Genomic DNA, 18,686 nt, shown 5'->3' with positions numbered 1-18,686 from the left:
TTCTTTGATCTATATATGTAACGGGAGGCGAAGACGATGGAAAATGCATGCTATCCGCGGATCTCTGGCAAAATTATTGACGTTCGCGATCGGAAATTGCTTGTTTCAGTCTACGCGATATCGATTAAAATAATTTTCTTTGATACTCTTACATTTTATGAGACGGAAGTCTCATAAAGGAGACGGAAGACGGAAGTCTCGTGACATATCATATGACTTTGGCTCACAGTAAATCCTAGTCATCCATAGAAATCCTTGTACTCACACATACAGTAGTTCACTTTCAATTTCCTTGAAACTTCCTCGTTCAACACTAAAGGAAGACAACTTTGGAGACTGATCGCATCGCAGTTTGATCCTTGCCGCTAAGAGAAACATACCAGACTGCTGGGCGATTAATAGGTGTTGCAAATACGTAAGTACGCCGTTTGTACCATTTTCCTGATATTGAAGTGCTTCTGAGAGTTTTGCATTTTGATCAAATAGTTAGAAGAGCACAACGATCACTAGATGTCGTAAAGTTGAGTATGAGTTAAGCATCAACGTTTTAGGAGAGTCTGATTGGAAATACTATTTTCATGTTCAATGTGCCAGTCGGCTTGGGAAGATCAAGAGTTGCCTAAATTCGCTTCGGGAACACAGCTTGTATTGATAAAGTAGACTAATAGTGCAAGCTTAGTGTTGATACATGTACAGTGACTTGTATAAAAAATTTCCGAACTCTGAATTTCTTCGTAGAGCTTAATTTTGAATTCTGGTTTCTGTGATGAAATTCTGAATTAATTTGAGAGCCCAAAGGTCTGAAAGAGGCTTTCCGTGTGTGGCCGCTGCTTGAGAATCTTACAAAAGTAGACAAAATAATTCACACAGGAATCCTTCTGCTTTCCCGTCGAAACAAAGCGAGGCAGTGCAGTTGTGGCTGATGTTCTTCATTCGTTGAAAAGTCAACTTTGAACGGACAATTATAGGACCCGTAACCACTGTTGTTTCTTTTTGTAGACGTATAAATCCTCGGTAGCAGGGATCTTATTATCCATGAGCATTATTATGATTATTTTAGTGAATCGCGTGAATTAAACGTGATCGCGTGAATTAGCGTCCGTTCAATATCAGGCGTGTGGCACTATACTAAATATTTTGCGGGCTCTGCTATTTTTCCGGTTTTTTACTCTTTAAACAATAAGGCACGTTTAAATGCGTTGCATAAAAAATATCAGTTTACAGAAAGATGAGAATCGATAAAATTGCACATAAACACATTCCTATTAGTTCGCTGCATATCTTTTTACAGATCTGTTCAAATGGTAGATTAAGGTATCTCGACTGGATTTTTTAGGGGGGATACCTCCCAAGTTTGAGCATTAACTAAGTCAGCATCAGCTAAGATATGGGAAAATGGTTACCACAACTGTATTATATAAAGGTAAAAATTTCTTATGATCTGGGTTTTATTGCAATCGGAGTAGCCATGGTAACGTAATGAAGCCATTACGGTTTTTATTTATCTATGTGTTTCTCTGTAGTACGAATTTTTTAAGAAATCGCTTAAGGGAGTATGTACCTACCATAATTGCCTCAATTATGGCAAAGGTTGAACAAATTCTATGCGAGCGTTTTAGAAATATTTTGAAACAAAGTTTTAAGAATCATAAAAACAGTGAAATATCATGCTATCCACACAATGAGCTAATATTTTAAGAAAATGATAAGCCTTGGAAACGCAGCTTCATCTCTTAGTGGTTTGATTCCATTGAAAACTGCGTACAAAAGAAGAGGGGAATTGCTTTGGGCGATCGCGAGAATTTTAGAAGAATTTTATAAACTTGTATTCAGCTGCTTTTGTTTTCTCCCGACAACGATGAGTACCCAAAACTAACTAACCACCTATTTTTTCTCTTGCACATTTTTCATCAGATCCCAATAAAAATGGAATACAGTTTGGAACAATTGAACTATTTTAGAGCCTCGTACATCGCCTTCAACTTAATCCCTGAAGGACTTCGAACAGTCTTCAAACAAGAGTGGGATTTCCTTTACGAGGCAACGGCGTTTGGGAAATGGAAGGACAGCCCAAAAAATGGCCTCGATTTCTACAACACAGAACCACCAAGGAGCCAAACCAAAAATGCTCGACTTTTAACGACAATACAAAGGGGAAACACTGCAGAGTGGGACTGCAGTTGTCTATTTTTTGCAATATTATTCTCGAACACTATTGGCAATACATTAAGTCCAGGAATAAGAAAAGAAGTTGACGATCTTCGACAATTTCGAAACGATATCGCTCACAGAAATGAGGCCGAACTTACCAATGCTGAATTCTATAATTATGTTGCAAGAGTGTTAGCTGCTTTCACATCATTGAAACTTCCAATTAATGAAGTTGATGATATAAAAAACCAGACTGACTTTCCCACAGCCGAACTCAATGCTCTGAAACTACAGGCAGATAACCTAAGAGCTGACTTACAAACGAAAGAGCAAGAAGCCAAAAATCTGACCTCAGAATTACAGACAAAGAAGGAAGAAGTTAAGACCCTAACTCAGGAAATCAATTCCAAAATTGAGTCGTTTTGTACCCTTACATTCAAGCCATCACATCCGATCATCAGACGTTTAAACGATGTCACGAGAATCATGAAAAAGCTGGACGAACTACAAAATGAAAGCGAAGGAGCCATCATCACCGTTTATTTATCAGGGATTCCGGGCTGTGGCAAAAGTCAAGTTGCTCGTCATCTGGGACAGGAGTTCTTTGACAAGAGGTTGCATGAAAGCAAAGGCGTGACATTTGTAGCAACCCTTAATGCAGAAACCCTAGATTCACTTGCAGACTCCTATTCAAGTCTGGCGAGACATCTGGGAGTTACAGAGTACACTTTGACCAACCTCGAGACCTATTCAAAAGGGAAACCAAGAGAAAAGATCCAGTATCTAAAGCGAGTAATTTACCCAAAGACGAAACAATTTTCTAAGTGGCTAATTATTGTGGATAATGTTGTTGACCTCCCTTTAATTCGTAATGATCTGCCTCCTACCGGAAGTGAAGAATGGGGAAAAGGTCAGGTGCTAATAACTACTCAAGATAGCAGCTCAATACCCGTCAATGCTCCACTTACTTACCATGAGTCTCTCAGCAAAGGAATGTATCCAGATGACGCGATAAACCTGTTACGACAGGTATCCCAAATCCAGAATCAAGAACAGGCTGAAAAGGTCGCTGAGGTTCTTGAGTATCAGCCACTCGCTCTTGCAGCTGCTGCCTTTTATGTGCAAACCATTGTGGTCAACGGCTCTCCGAACTACAGCTGGACAAACTACATGGAAACACTTTGCCGTGGCGAACGCGAATCAACCGAAGAATTTCTTGCAAACCAGAACATGGCGTATTCCAAGACAACGACTACTGCCATTAAAATGGCAGTTACCAGAGCTTCAGAAAGTGATGAGGTTTTGCAACAAGTATTTTGTTTGTTTTCGCTATGCGCTTCTGAGTCTCTTCCATTAGAAGTTGCTGTTGACTTCGTTAAATTACGTGGTACGGAGAAAAAAGAAGAATTGATCAAAACTAAACTTTTAAAATCCTCCTTATTATCTTGCTTGCGTGACGATGACGGTTCATGTACCGCTTTTCTAAGGATTCACAACATTGTTCACGAAGTGCTTAAGTCAGTCATACCATCTAAAATCGATTTAAAAGATAGACTTCACAGCATTTCTGTTGTGATTGATATCTTTTATTCTTTTTTGGAAAACAACAAGAATCTGTTGCGTTCAAGTAGGCATGTTTTTGCTAAGTTACGTAGAATTACGAATCATTGTAAAGCATTACATGAAATTCTTAACAGTGTTCAGTTGAGGAATTCCGAAAAAATGTTTAATGCAATCACCCCTGGCAAATTAGTTTCGTGGCTCTCTTCAACTGCCGAGGTCTGCTTGGATCTTGGTAATCCATCTGATGGATATGTCTTTGGTAAGTCAGGCTGCAGCTTCCTACATTTTCTAGATGATTCGCAAAACGATAAATCAATAATGGCGTGCACCTACAATATACTAGGAAAAACTTACAGTCAACTTGATCAGTGCAGTCAAGCTAAAGAATACACTGAGAAGGCTCTTACCATCAGAATAGAGGTTTACGGAGAACACCACGGTGACGTAGCCACAAGCTACAATAATCTAGGAAATGTTTACAGTCACCTTGGCCACTATACTGAAGCCAAATTACACTACGAGAAAGCTCTTAAGCTAAGAAAAGAGATTTATGGTGAACACCACGGTGTGGTAGCAACAAGCTACAACAATCTGGGACATGTTTACAGAAACCTTAGCCAGTACGCTGAAGCTAAAGTATACAATAAGAAGGCTCTAACTATGAGAAAAGAGATTTACGGTGAACACCACGGTGACGTAGCAACAAGCTACAACGACCTTGGAAATGTTTACAGAAATCTTGGCCAGTACACTCAAGCTGAAGAGTACCATGAAAAGGCTCTTGCGATGAGAAAAGAGATTTACGGTGAACACCACTGTGACGTGGCTTCAAGCTACAATAACCTGGGAGTTGTTTACCGAAACCTTGGCCAGTACAGTCAAGCTAAAAAATTTCATGAAAAGGCTCTTACCATAGCAAAAGAAGTATACGGGGAACGCCATGGTGACGTAGCAGCAGGCTACAGCAACCTGGGAAACGTTTACAGAGACCTTGGCCAGTACAGTCAGGCAAAAACACACTACGAAAAAGCTCTAACCATCAGAAAAGAGATTTGCGGTGAACAACATGGTCTGGTAGCAGCAACCGTCGACAACCTGGGTATTGTTTTCAGGGATCTTGGCCAGTACAGTCAAGCTAAAGAATACCATGAGAGGGCTCTTACCATCAGGAAAAAGATTTACGGTGAACACCACGCTAACGTAGCAGCAAGCTACAACAATCTGGGAATTGTTTGCAGTTACCTTGGCCAGTTCAGTCAAGCTAAAGAATACTATGAGAAGGATCTAGAAATTAGCAAGGAGATTTACGGCGGTGAACACCATGGTGATGTAGCGACAAGCTACAACAACCTGGGTACTGCGTATAGTGACCTTAGCCAGTACAGTGAAGCTAAAGAATACTATGAGAAGGCTCTAACTATTAGGAAGGATATTTACGGTGAACATCATGCCAACGTTGCAACAAGTTACAACAACCTGGGAACTGTTTACAGTTACCTGGGCCAGTACTGTCAAGCAAAGGAGAACCATGAGAAGGCTCTTACCATAAGGAAAGAGATTTACGATGAGAACCACAACGTTGTAGCGAACAGTTATGCAAATCTTGGCTGTGTTTACAGTGACCTTAAGCAGTACGATGCAGCTATAGAATCTTTTCAAAAGGCTTTGCAAATATATCAAGCGGTTTACGGCGAACAACACTCTGACGTGGAGAGAATTTGTCGAAACTTAAGAATTGTTGAAAGGGAACAAAGAGAACATAGCAAAGTTGAGATCAAATGATGTATTGTCCGAGAAAAACAAGTATAACAGCATTAGTAGCGGTTCCACATTGGAAGTAAAACGCTACCTAGATGGAAAAGTTTAACTACTGTTGAAACTCTCCATAACGGCCACTTTGGGAACAGGAGAAAGTTGTAGAGAAGTTTAAGCAAGAGTCAATGAATGAACTGTCCGCCCCAAAACACTGGCCTTTGTGGAGAGGTGGCCGTTTATATTAGGGAGCAGGTTATATTAGGTCTCCTTTTTTAAAATGCGTTTGACTTACGTAGATATTTCAGTGAAAGACCTTGAAAAAAACAAACCTAACAGGCATGTTGTACGGGTTAGTGGAACTTATCTCAAAACGTAGAACTCACTGAGATCATAAAGAGACTAAGTCTGAGTCTGCTTGCCTTTGAAATTCGCTCTGAAAAAGCTAAAATATTGCAATCAAAGATTAAATCCAGAAATTGCTGACTTAAAGTGCTACAACCTTTAGCTCGTTGATGCGTAGATGAAATAAAAGAGGAAATGAAATTATTTTGTTTTTGACTGCCTTAGCGTAAATTGGTGTTTTGAAGTTGAAGATTTTGTTCCGGTCAGGCGACCCTCGCTCTTGTCCACCTTTTTGTCAGCGTAGTGAAGTGTTCATTGATTAAAGCATTCTCTTAAAAGTTAGTAATACTCATGAAATTTTTCCCGAAATGCTTAGCAATTATTGAATAAGACTTAGAATGTAAAGTATTATGCTGATCGAGGAACCCGTCAATCGGTAAATGGAACTGATTTTTACTAAATGGTAAACTTGATTCCTAGACGAAACTTATCAGTCCTGAATTTTGCGCACCATTTGCTCAAACCCTGGATCGACCGGTTTACCTGTGTAAATTGTAAACAACCAATGTAATATGTTTGACCGCACCAGGAACCTACGGTTGTTAGGCCCAGATACTTGCGTTGTTTCGACTGGATGCTAGGCAGGGCTCTCTAACTGGAATTTGAGAAGAGACGCAATACTCTTCTTTGCCTGACTGAGATAACTTTTATATATCACTTCGAGCGGTGGGAGAATCTGAAATCTATCGGTATTATTACAACGGTATCCATTCGACCACCTTGTTTTTACGTTCGTTTATTTTGTTATGTTCACACTACAACGGCCTGGATAACTTTTGCGCCGGCACGAAAATTATATGGGATAGGGCTTCTTTTCACAGATAAGAACGGTGACTTTGGCGCGATTTCTGTAACGGAGCAAAGCTAAACCGGATAGCACTTTTGGTGTCGGCACAAAAAGTTACCCGGTATTCTTGGTTTGTAACCACGTGGCCACGTTGGGGCTCAATATTCTCAAAACAATAGAGTTTTTCTCGAAGAATTTACCTTATTTATTCGAATAAGCGCCCAACCTCGAATTAGCGCCCACCTCGAATAAGCGCCCATCCTAAAGGCAGGAAAAGTTAATAAGCGCCCAGCCTCGAAAAAGGGCCCACCCCCACTCTCACCCCCTCACCCCCCAATCAAACTCAAATAAGTGCCCATCCCCACCCGACTCACTTGAGTGACAATGAGATTGAAATCGAAATTGAATAGGTACTAATAAGAGACTTCTCCGAAGACGGAGTTTTCTTCAGAGTCTTTTACAGAAACCTTGCTTTGTTACTTCTTTGCGTTTAGTTAATAGCATTTACTTTTTTGTTGCAAAATAAACATACTAAACTTGCTGAAAAAGGTGAAAATTTAATAAGCGCCCAGCCTGGAATAAGGGCTCACTCTCAAGGTCCAAAAATTTGATATGCGCCCAGGGCGGTTAATCGAATAAATATGGTACATGAAAATATAGTTTAGTTCCCAGAGGAGTACCCTGGGTACCAGAGGTTTTTTCTTGCGCGCGACGGGGATCTTCGATTGGTCGGCCGCGGGCCGACACGTGTTCGGCCGAAGGCCGAAGACACGAGAGAGAAATGCTCTTGCTCTTGACCACCGACATGGCCGCCGTGACGTCACGTGCAAACCAACAATATTGTGAACCGGTACCCTTAATAAACCCTTAATGCGGGCAACGTCGTGAATTTCCAGTGACATTGTATGTAATCAGTGAGTAAACATTTTAGTTTTTTATTTTTATTTTTTAGTGATATGGAAAATATGTGGCGTCGTAAGTGTTTTATCTATATAGCGCGTTCAGTTGGTCTAAAAATATTTACAATAATTTAACTTGGTTAACTTGTTGGACCTCGTCACGGGTTGCTATCATAACTAAACAAGTATTATACATCGACAGCGATGGCCAAGAGAACCGAACAAGCCTTGCGAGCAATCAGAGAAATGAACAGAAAGTGAAACCTCTCTTGTATTTGTGTCTACAAAAACGGCGCTAGAGCAAGAAAAGACTGTTTCCGTCTGGCAAATATCTAAATAATTTGTTTTGTTGGTCCTTCAGAGACAACTTTTAAAATAGTATTTCAATTTTCGGTGTACGCATATTGGTTGAGAGTAATTAAAGCATGATGAGACTCTAGTGTTGCAATATCCAGTTATTAGGTTTTAAATAAAACAGGAGAGACGATGATCATGAAATACCGCAATGATGGTGCAAGTTTTTGTCTCTCCTTATTTCACGCATGATTTTTAGAGAACCTGTGCCGGGATAAGGTGTTTAAACAAAAATATCAAACAGTTTGCAGTCTACTTGAGGTTTGGACATTTTCTGTCGTTTAGATCCTCGTTTTTTCAGTGATGCACATGGAGCGAGGACGATGGTATATTGTGGTCAATTTGTTAATTCATGTGTGTCTAGCAAAATTCATGACTTCCTAAACCCTTCGTTTCAGTCATCGGTCTCTACGGAATATCGAAATTAAAAGAATGACTATGACATGGACAGTTTTTTCTTGTCTATCTACAATACACGCCTTCCATTTTACTTCTTTTCTCTTGATTTTAAAGATATTTTGAAATGGTTGTTCTCTCTTAATTTTACACTACGCGCTGCTGTGTTCAGAACTGGTGAGGAAATATTCCCCGTTTATTTTTTAACCTGTCCGGACGCTGACAAAATTACCCACTCATCGACCAATATCCAAGTTCATCAATAAATCTCAACTTGACTGAAAGCAACACTGAAAGAACATTCTTCACTTGGACCGCGCATACCAATATACATAATCGCTCAAATAAGGAAGGGACAATTTGACTTGAGGTAGCTGCGCATTGCATTTGACTCTCATTTTCCCAAAACTTCCGCTATTGTACACAACCTTCAGAGATCGCGTCGCTGTTAATTTGTAGCGGCTGGGAGTCGGGAACACTGAGACCGCTGCATGGGACCGCGATTAGCTGCTACTGAATAACAAAACGTAAGTACCTTCGATTTGTGCGTAGTTACTAACTATGATTTCCGACGAGTAGCCTAGGCCTGCCAAGAGGTTTAGTTCATCCAGGGGGTACTCCCTTATTTGGCCTTAAAGAATATGTCCCGCTGACCCGGGCATGGTTTTCGGGGTCTTGCATAAGGTGAACAATTTCACTATCTAGCGTCTTCAACAAGATCATCTTTTTGGCCGTAAGCCTTTAAAAGAGGGCCTAATGTTAGCGATGAACCGTCCACCTGTGCGATACCAACATTATTATTACTATTATTTTTAAATCAAATGATGTCCATGATACTAGTTTTAAAAAAACTTTATTCTATATGAGAAAAGAAATGAAAGTAGGGTAGCGAAGTGACGATTTTTATCTTAAATAGGGACAGGGTTTGAAAGCTTCGGCGGCACACTTCTACCCTAACTTCCCTTCAGTACCTGCCCCCCCCGCCCCCCGGAGTTGATCAAATACCACTAAATGTCCGGAAGGCATCGAACTTTTTAGCACTATCTTTTCAGTTTTCTGCTGCTTGAAATGATTAATATCACATGTACAAAGCTTGGGTCAGGATCTCTGGAGATGCCTGAATTCAGCTATCAAATACCGTCTTGAGTCTCCTTTGTCTGTGATAAACAAATTCTTCTTTGTTCGCAGTGAAGTGCATTTCTCACGATAGAAAAACAAGGGCAACATCACTCACCAAAAAGTTCAAAATTAATTAGTAGCAGAATCCTAGATATAGAAAACTTTTTAGTGGCTTTATTATCTATTATTGATAAACTAAAAGACAGTGCAAGAGTTTTAATTGCTACGATGAGGATGTGTGGAAGAACAATTTCCACACTTTGACGTACTCAGGGCTTAACCATACTCTGATATATTTGTCCAAGTTTATTTGATATCCCAATGAAATGCAAAATTTTTCTATGTTTGAGTTATTTAAAAAAATGTTAAACGAGCAGACGACATTAATCACACAGGATCTCCTCTCAATTCTTGGCTTAGAACCACGTGAAAAAGACGGCCATGTTGAGGATCAATAAAATAGAATTTTTTCTCGAAGAATTTAGATGAAAATAGAATTTAGTTCCCAGAGGAGAGAAATGCTTTTTTTCTTGACCACCAACATGGCTGGCGTGACTTCACGTGCAAATAATCAATTATTTGCTATCCCACAATGGAGCTGTGCTGATTATAACATTCCCGTGTGGAGTTCAACAGAGCATGGTAGCAGCCGTGTCTCGCGGTTTCGTTCCTTTTAGATGTGAAATCATCAATATAGCATAGCAGGAACTTTCTACCATTACAAAAAAAAGGCAGGAAAAAAAGCAACTTTTAGAAAGGCCTCTGCTTCAAGTCGCGCACCCCAAGACTGCTTTGTCTCTAGAATTTCTGGCACTTTAACAATATGTCTACTCTTGCATTAAACTTGGCGTAATTCGACTGAAGCTCGATCAAGTGTACTTCTACCATGTATCAAGAAAAGCGCTTGTCAAAGTGAGAGCAAAGAGCTCAAGCTTAGAATACTTTAATGTAATCAATGATAGTTTTTCGGGTCAAAACTTTTCGCAACTGTATGTCACAATTCTAAACAGGAAGTTTTTAAATAATGATAAGATTGATATCATCATTTCTAGGATTGTAGAAAATTCTACATTTGAGACGAAAAAAACATGAACGTGAGCAACATTTCTATAATTTTGAGTCTCTAGTTACAGCCAGTGCATACCACATATTCAGTTTTAGTATAAGCACACTCAGTGATCTTGGTGATTTAAACAATCTGATTGGTTCGCTATCTCGGACTATTCAACAATATTCACCTCCTAACGAGTGGATAATGTGTGAGCTCGGTGTTTTTCCTAATTTTTTAGAGAACGATCTTTTAAAAGTCGACAAAATCCTAGGGCTGACTTTTTTTAAGGCAAGAAAAGGCTTCGAAGGATTCAAAACGGCGTTTTTCCATCCAATCTCGGTGAATAGTGTTTTTAAGAATATTTACCTCGCCGCTTCGCGACTCGGAAAATTATAGCCACTTTTCACGTCGATTTCAAAGAATAATTGTTAGTTATACCAAACTACCCCAAATCTGACAGCCAACAAAACTCGCTGGACAAATCTCTTCTGGATTGATGTTCTGCTACATTAGAAATTACAGAAATTAAGTGTTGGGATCATCTTTAATTCCACCAATTTGAATGTTTTGCTTTCAATGGAAAATAAAGTGTATTTAAAAGTTGCAAAAAAAGGTGCAAGAATGCAAGTGTCCAGAAATTCATTTGGGGCACCACAATTCTCTTATCTGACATAAATTAATTTCTTGGGTGCAAATCTTGTATTTTATCCTTATTTATATTACTACTTCATGTTAATTTGTCATGAATTTAAAAATGAAGATTAAAACAATTCCACATTTAGACAAAAAAAGAAATTTTCGTTATACTCCAAATTCATAGCAAAGGTAAGCGATTTCATCTTTGATCATGAAACACAGTACTAGAAGGTATTAGGGAGTTTAAGCATTAACGTGGCGACGGCTACAAAAACGTTACTTAAAAAGTGGAATTGTGTTGCCTAAAACTTTATTGCGCTTATTCCATCTTGTTTAATTCGTTGGCAAACTTTCTTGGAGTTGAATTCTAAAGGACTGTATCAAAGTTCAGGAAAAGAACAAGAAAGTTGTTGTCTTGTGTTCCCGTCCTCGACAAAACGCGAAATTAGGGACTTTCACGTTTTAGGACTCGTGTAACGACGGCAAAGAAATGTACAAAAAAGAGTGATGCACGTGCAAAGTTATTGTTTTGTTTTAAAAACCTATTGCTTTTTTGCCGTTCCCGTTGCCGTCGCCGTCGTCGATGCTGATGGAGGAGGGACAGGGGGGCGGGAGCCCGAGAGAATTGGAGGCGGAAGGGTTTAGGGGAGGCAGGAGAAGAAATAGATGAGAAATGGAAGGGAATTGCGCAACAATGCTTAATATTTAGCAATCAAGAAAGGTCTAAAAGGAGGACGCCAAAAAAAAGAGGGATCGGGTAAGGGATGCTGGAGGGGGAAGGTTTGGACCACCCTCCCCCCCACAATCGATAACTTGATAACAATGATAACTTGCTTGATAGTACCTCAGTGTGTGTCCCGTTTTCTTTATTCTCTATATAAAAAAAATAGTATCTAAAGCTCAACTTAACACCCACTTTTTCCTCTGAATATTTTCTATAGGCCTTGGGTAAAAAATGGAATACAGTTTGGAGCAATTGAACTATTTTAGAGCCTCGTACATCGCTTTCAACTTAATTCCTGAAGGGCTTCGAACAGTCTTAAAACAACAGTGGGATTCCCTTTACAAGGCAACAGCGTTTGGGAAATGGAAGGACACCCCACAAAATGGCGACGATTTCTACAAAAACGAATCACGAAAAAGCCACGCAAAAAATGGGCGACTTTTGGCGATAATAAGAATGGGAAACACGGCAGAGTGGGACTGCACTTGTCTACTTTTTGCATTATTATACTCGGATACTATTGGCATTACACTACATTGGCACAGTCCGGCAACAGAGAAAGCAGTTGACGATCTTCGGCAAATTCGAAATGACATCGCCCACAAAAAAAAGGCTGAACTTAATGATGCTGAATTCCAAAATTATGTTGCAAGAGTGTTAGCTGCTTTCACATCATTGAAACTTCCAATTAATGAAGTTGATGATATAAAAAACCAGACCGACTTTCCCACAGCCGAAGTCAATGCTCTGAAAGTACAGGCCGATAACCTAAGAGCTGACTTACAAACGAAAGAGCAAGAAGCCAAAAATCTGACCTCAGAATTACAGATGAAGAAGGAAGAAGTTGAGACCCTTACTCAGGAAATCAATTCCAAAGTTGAGTCGTTTGTTGACCTTACATTCAAGCCATCACATCCGATCATCAGACGTTCAAACGATGTCACAAGAATCATGAAAAAACTGGACGAACTACAAAATGAAAGCAAAGGAGCCATCAGCACCGTTTATTTATCAGGGATTCCGGGCTGTGGCAAAAGTCAAATCGCTCGTCAACTGGGACAAGAAGTCTATGACAAGAAGTTGCGTGAAAGCAAAGACCTGACATTTGTGGCAACTCTTAATGCAGAAAGCCTTGATTCACTTGCAGACTCCTATTCTAGACTGGCCAAAAAGGTGGGAATCACAGAATACACTTTGACCAGCCTGGAGAATTCTACAAAGGGAAACCCAAAGGAACAAGTCCAGTGCCTTAAGCGATTAATTTGTCCAAAGGCGAAAAAATTCCCTAACTGGCTGATAATTGTAGATAATGTTGCTGACCTTTCCATGGTACGTAAGGATCTGCCTCCTACCGGAAGTGAAGAATGGGGTCATGGCCAGGTGCTGATAACTACTCAGGATAGCAGTTCGATACCGTCCAATGCTCCTCTAACTTACCATGAGTCTCTCAGCAGAGGAATGCATCCCGATGACGCAGTAAACCTGTTACATCAGGTATCTCAGATTCAGAATCAAGAACAGGCTGAAAAGGTCGCTGAGGTTCTTGAGTATCAGCCACTCGCTCTAGCAGCCGCTGCCTTTTATGTGCAAACCGTTAGGGACAATGGTTCTCCAAACTACAGTTGGACAAACTACTTGGAAAGACTTTCCCACGGGGGACGCGAAGAAACAGAAAAAGTTCTTGCAAACGAGAACACGGCGTATTCCAAGACCACAACTTCTGCCGTTAGAATGGCAATTACCAGTGCTTTAGAAAGTGATGCAGTTCTTCGGCAGGTATTTTGTTTGTTTTCGCTTTGCGCACCTGAGTCTCTTCCAATGGAAATTGCTGTCGACTTTCTTAAGTTGCGTGGTACCCTGAACATAGACGAACTGATTATAGCAAAATGTTTTAAATCCTCTTTATTTTCCTGCTTGTGTGACGAAGAAGGCACAGGTACTTTTATAAGGATGCATAACATTGTTCATGAAGTGCTTAAGTCAATTATGACATTTGAAATGGATAGACTTCAGTGTATTTCTGTTGCTATTGAGAGTTTTCATTTCTACATGGAAACCAACAAAAATTTAATGCGTTCAAGTAGGCGTGTGTTTGCTAAGTTGCGCATGACAGCGAGTCATTGTGACGTATTACATGAGATTCTAAGTAGCTGTTTCGCTCGGAGTAATTCGGAAATAATTCTAAGAGCAATTACCCCAGCTAAGTTAATTTCGTGGCTGTCCTTAGCTGCTGATGTTTGCTGTGATCTTGGTAATCCATCACAGGCATATGCCTTCAGTTCACCAGGATGTAATTTTGTAAATTTTCTAAATGATTCACCAAAAGACCAGTTATTAACAGCTTGCACCTACAGTACACAGGGGAATGTTTACAGAAACCTTGGCCAGTACAGAAAAGCTAAAGAATACCATGAGAAGGCCCTTACCATTAGAAACAATATTTACGATGAACACCATGGTGAAGTCGCAGCAAGTCTTAACAACCTGGGAACTGTTCACCGAATCCTTGGCCAGTACATTCAAGCTAAAGAGTACTATGAAAAGGCTCTCAAGATAAGAGAAGAGATTTTCGGGGAGAACCATGGTGACGTAGCAGCAAGCTACAGCAGTCTGGGGGCTGTTTACGACGAGCTTGATCAGTACAGCCAAGCTACAAAATATTATGAGAAGGCTCTCGCCATAAGAAAAGAGATGTATGGAGAAACGCATATTGACGTGGCAGCAAGCTACTTCAATCTAGGTCGAGTTCACACAGACCTTGGCCAGTACAGTCAAGCTAAAGATTACCATGACAAGGCTCTAAGCATCAGACAAGAGATTTGCGGTAAGCTCCATGCTGACGTAGCAGCAAGTTGCAATAGCCTGGGAATAGTTTACAGTAACCTTTGCCAGTACCGTGAAGCTAAAGAGTACTACGAGATGGCTTTAATCATTAGGAAAGAGATTTATGGTGAGCACCATAGTGATGTATCACAAAGCTACAACAACCTTGCAACTCTTAACAGTGAACTTGGCCAAACCTGGCAAGCTAAAAAATACCATGAGAAGGCCTTAACTTTAAACAAAAAGATTTACGGTGAACACCATGGTTACGTTGCCGCAAGCTACTACAACCTTGGAATTGTTTACAGTGACCTTTGCCAGTACGGTGAGGCTAAAGAAAACTATGAGAAGTCTCTGATCATTAAAGAAGAGATTTACGGCGAGTATCATGGTGACGTGGCAGCAAACTACAACAGCCTGGGAAATGCGAACCTTCGTCTTTGCCAGCACAGAGAAGCCAAAATCTGCTTTGAGAGGGCTCTGGTCATTACAAGAAAGATTTACGGCGGGCGTAACGGGCCGGAAGTGGCAAAAAGCTACGATAGCCTGGGAAGTGTTTACGAAAATATTTGCCAGTACAGTGAGGCTAAAGAATACCATGAAAAGGCTCTTATCATAAGAAAAGAGATTTACGGTGAACACCACGGTGATGTAGCAGCAAGCTACAACAATCTTGGAATTGTTTACAGTGACCTTGGCCAGTATAGTCAAGCTAAAAAGTACCACGAGAAGGCTCTGACCATTGGAAAAAAGATTTACGGTGAACACCATGGAGACGTAGCAATAAGCTACAACAATCTGGGAAATGTTTACAAAGAACTTGGCCAGTACAGTCTAGCTAAAGAAAACTACGAGAAGGCCCTATCCATCAGAAGAGAGATCTACGGTGAACACCATGGTCACGTAGCGCAAAGCCACAACAACCTGGGGGATGTTTACATTGCGCTCAGTGAGTACGACCAAGCTAAAGAACATCTTGAAAAGGCTCTGGCCACGAGAAAAAAGATTTACGGTGAACACCATGGTGACGTAGCAAAAAGCTGCTACAACCTTGGAAGGTTATACAGTGACCTTGGAAAGTACAGTGAAGCCAAAGAACACTTTGAGAAGACTCTAACTTTGTGTAGAGAAATTTACGGTGAACACCACGGCGACGTAGCCACAATCTACAACAGCCTGGGAGATGTTTACATTAAGCTTAGCCAGTTCAATGAAGCGAAACAACATCTAGAGATGAGTCTCAAAATGAGAAAAGAGATTTATGGTGAACATCAAAAAAATCATAAAAAAGTGGCATCGAGCTACTTCAGCCTAGGAAATGTTTACAGTAACCTTGGTCAGTACGGTCAAGCTAAAGAATACTATGAGAAGGCTTTGACCATTAAAAAAGAGATTTTCGGTGAACACCATGGAGACGTAGCACAAATCAAAAACAACCTGGGAAATGCTTACATAGAACTTGGCCAGTACACTCTGGCTAAAGAGCATCTTGAGAAAGCTCTCACAATTAGAAAAGAGATTTACGGTGAACACCATGATGACGTAGCAGAAAGCTACATCAACCTGGGAAATGTTTACCGTGACCTTGGCCAATACAGTGACGCTAAGGAGCTCTTTGAAAAGGCTCTAGATATTGTAGAAACGAGTTTCGGTGAACACCATGGTCTGAGCTTAGCAGCATGCTACAATAACCTGGCGAACGTTTACAAAAACTCTGGCCAGTACAGTCAAGCTAAAGATTACTATGAGAGGACTCTAGCCATTGATAGAAAGATTCATGGTGAATACCATGGTAACGTACAAGCAAGCTACAGAAACCTGGGAAATATTTGCAGTAAACTTGGCCAGTATAGTCAAGCTAAAGAACACCATGAGAAGGCCCTAACCATCGGAAAAAAGATTTATGGTGAACAACATGGCCATGTAGCAATAAGCTACACTAACCTGGGAAGTGCTTGCTCCTACCTTGGCCAGTACAGTCAAGCAAAAGAGTACATTGAGAAAGCTTTAACAATTAATGAAAAGATTAACGGTGAATACCATGGTGAGGTAGCAACGAGCTACAACAATCTGGGAGACGTTTACAAACACCTTGGCCAGTACAATCGAGCTAAAGAATACCACGAGAAGGCTCTAACCATTAGACAAAAGATCTACGGAGAACACCATGATCTCGTAGCACAAAGTCACAACGGCCTAGGGGTTGTTTGCAGTTCGCTCGGGGAGTACATCCTAGCTAAAGAGCATCTTGAAAAGGGTCTCGCCATGCGAAAAGAGAAACACGGAGAACAGCATGGTGACGTAGCAGAAAGCTACTTCAACCTTGGACGTTTTTACAGTGAACAAGCTCAGTACATTCAAGCTAAAGAATACTATGAGAAGGCTCTAACCATTGACAAAAAGATTTACGGTGCGTACCATAGTGACCTAAGAACAGGGTATCACAATCTGGGAATTGTTTGTAGTAACCTTGGCCAGTACAGTCAAGCTAAAGAATACAACGAGAAGGCTTTAACCATTGGAAAAGAGATTTATGGTGAAAACCACGGTTTCGTTGCAGCAAGTTACAACAATCTGGGGAAAGCTTGCAGTGACCTTGGCCAGTACAATCAATCTAGAGAATACCATGAGAAGGCTCTGTCCATTAACAAAGAGATCTACGGGGAATACCATGGTGACGTGACACTTAGTTACAGTAACCTAGGGGTGGCTTATAGCCACCTTAGGCAGTATAGTAAAGCAAAGGAGAACCACGAGAAGGCTCTAACTATTACAAAAGAGATTTACGGTGAGAAGCACAATATTGTTGCCCAAAGTTATTCAAATCTCGGCTGTACTTACAGTGACCTAAACCAGTATCATGTAGCTAACGAATGTTTCCACAAGGCTTTGAACATATATAAAACAGTTTACGGCGAACAACATGCTGAAGTGGAAAGAACGTATCAGAACTTAAGAATCGTTAAAATGCGACAAGTAGAAGAAGTTCTCAGACCATACAACATCTGTTGCCAGGAGCATTATTATTATAATTTGAACCTCAGCTGGCAATTTTATCCGACGATCTAAAGATTATATCAGTGATTTATCTCATAGAAACTCATCTGAATTACGTTTAGTGTTCAGGTAATTCAGTTAAAGGGGCCATGTCATGCTATTTTCCATATTTTTTATAAAGCTAAAACGTGTCTTTCCGTTAATTGTATTCCGAAAATAATGGCCCAGATTTGTTTTTTAAGACTTAAATTAAGCATGGAAACCGTTTCCTGTCGTCTATAGATGGTTTCACAGTGACGTCATCAAATTGTAAAGTCAAAATAGCGAGGTTTTACGAATTCTTATTTACACTAGGTTAAAGATAAACAAAAAGTTAATCTTTGTACAAGTTTCCATTCCCGTAGCATGTTTCATTTGGAAAATACAGCAATTTGAACTTCCAAGTTTTCACTGTGCGTGACACCAAAATGGGAATGCTGTCTCGTTGAAAAAAAGTCTCTCCTCTTGATTTTCAGCAGCATAACCATTTCAACTATTAGAAGATTTATGTTTATGCGCACGTATGCTAGTTCTCGAGTGAAAAGAAAGAGCTTTTATAGAAAAAGTGAACTCCAGATGTTTTTGTTGATTTCCGACGGCCATATTGGTGCACCAAAACGGTGCACCAATATGGCGTCTCCATACAAAGCTCTACAAAGGTACGTGAAACGTTTTGGCAGATAACTCGGAAACTGTGGGCCACAAAGACCTGAGACGTGGACAAATTAGTTATATATTAGTTTTTATAACATTTCATTTTCTTGGCTTCTTCCATCGAGCGGTTTCCAATTTTATTTTTTGTTGCGTGACAGTGAAAACCATCTATTGCCACGGATGGCAGGAATGGACATGGATTGAAGCTGGAAAAGTTGGGCTAACTTTTTCAAGTTGAAATGCTATGCCTACGAAAATCTCCAAAAATGTATTATGGTTAGTGCTCCCTGATGAAATCTGTTGGATGTCTTCTACATAACTATAAGCGAGAATTTT

General features: G+C 40.2%; 2 protein-coding genes across 2 annotated transcripts; both read left to right on the top strand.

Annotated features, from left to right (window-relative positions):
• The first annotated feature begins 281 nt into the window (after nt 1-281).
• Nucleotides 282-6,083, top strand: LOC140930377 (uncharacterized). Its single transcript, XM_073380058.1, has 2 exons — nt 282-415; nt 1,915-6,083. Exon 2 carries the CDS (start codon nt 1,927-1,929, stop codon nt 5,494-5,496), a length of 3,570 nt encoding a protein of 1,189 aa, XP_073236159.1. The 5' UTR covers nt 282-415; nt 1,915-1,926; the 3' UTR covers nt 5,497-6,083.
• A 5,977-nt stretch (nt 6,084-12,060) lies between these two features.
• LOC140930376 (uncharacterized) lies at nt 12,061-18,391 on the top strand. The gene has a single exon (XM_073380057.1). It carries the CDS (start codon nt 12,069-12,071, stop codon nt 17,727-17,729), a length of 5,661 nt encoding a protein of 1,886 aa, XP_073236158.1. The 5' UTR covers nt 12,061-12,068; the 3' UTR covers nt 17,730-18,391.
• Nucleotides 18,392-18,686: the final 295 nt, after the last annotated feature.

Source organism: Porites lutea, chromosome 3, assembly GCF_958299795.1.
Source record: "Porites lutea chromosome 3, jaPorLute2.1, whole genome shotgun sequence".
In the NCBI taxonomy this organism is placed as follows: Eukaryota; Metazoa; Cnidaria; class Anthozoa; order Scleractinia; family Poritidae; genus Porites; species Porites lutea.
Note: the sequence above shows the minus strand (reverse complement) of the source record. Positions and strands in the feature narration are given on the sequence as shown.

Bases quoted from the DNA above. Each gene is read 5' to 3' on its own strand.
- LOC140930377 (XM_073380058.1), top strand. From the start codon at position 1,927: ATGGAATACAGTTTGGAACAATTGAACTATTTTAGAGCCTCGTACATC.
- LOC140930376 (XM_073380057.1), top strand. From the start codon at position 12,069: ATGGAATACAGTTTGGAGCAATTGAACTATTTTAGAGCCTCGTACATC.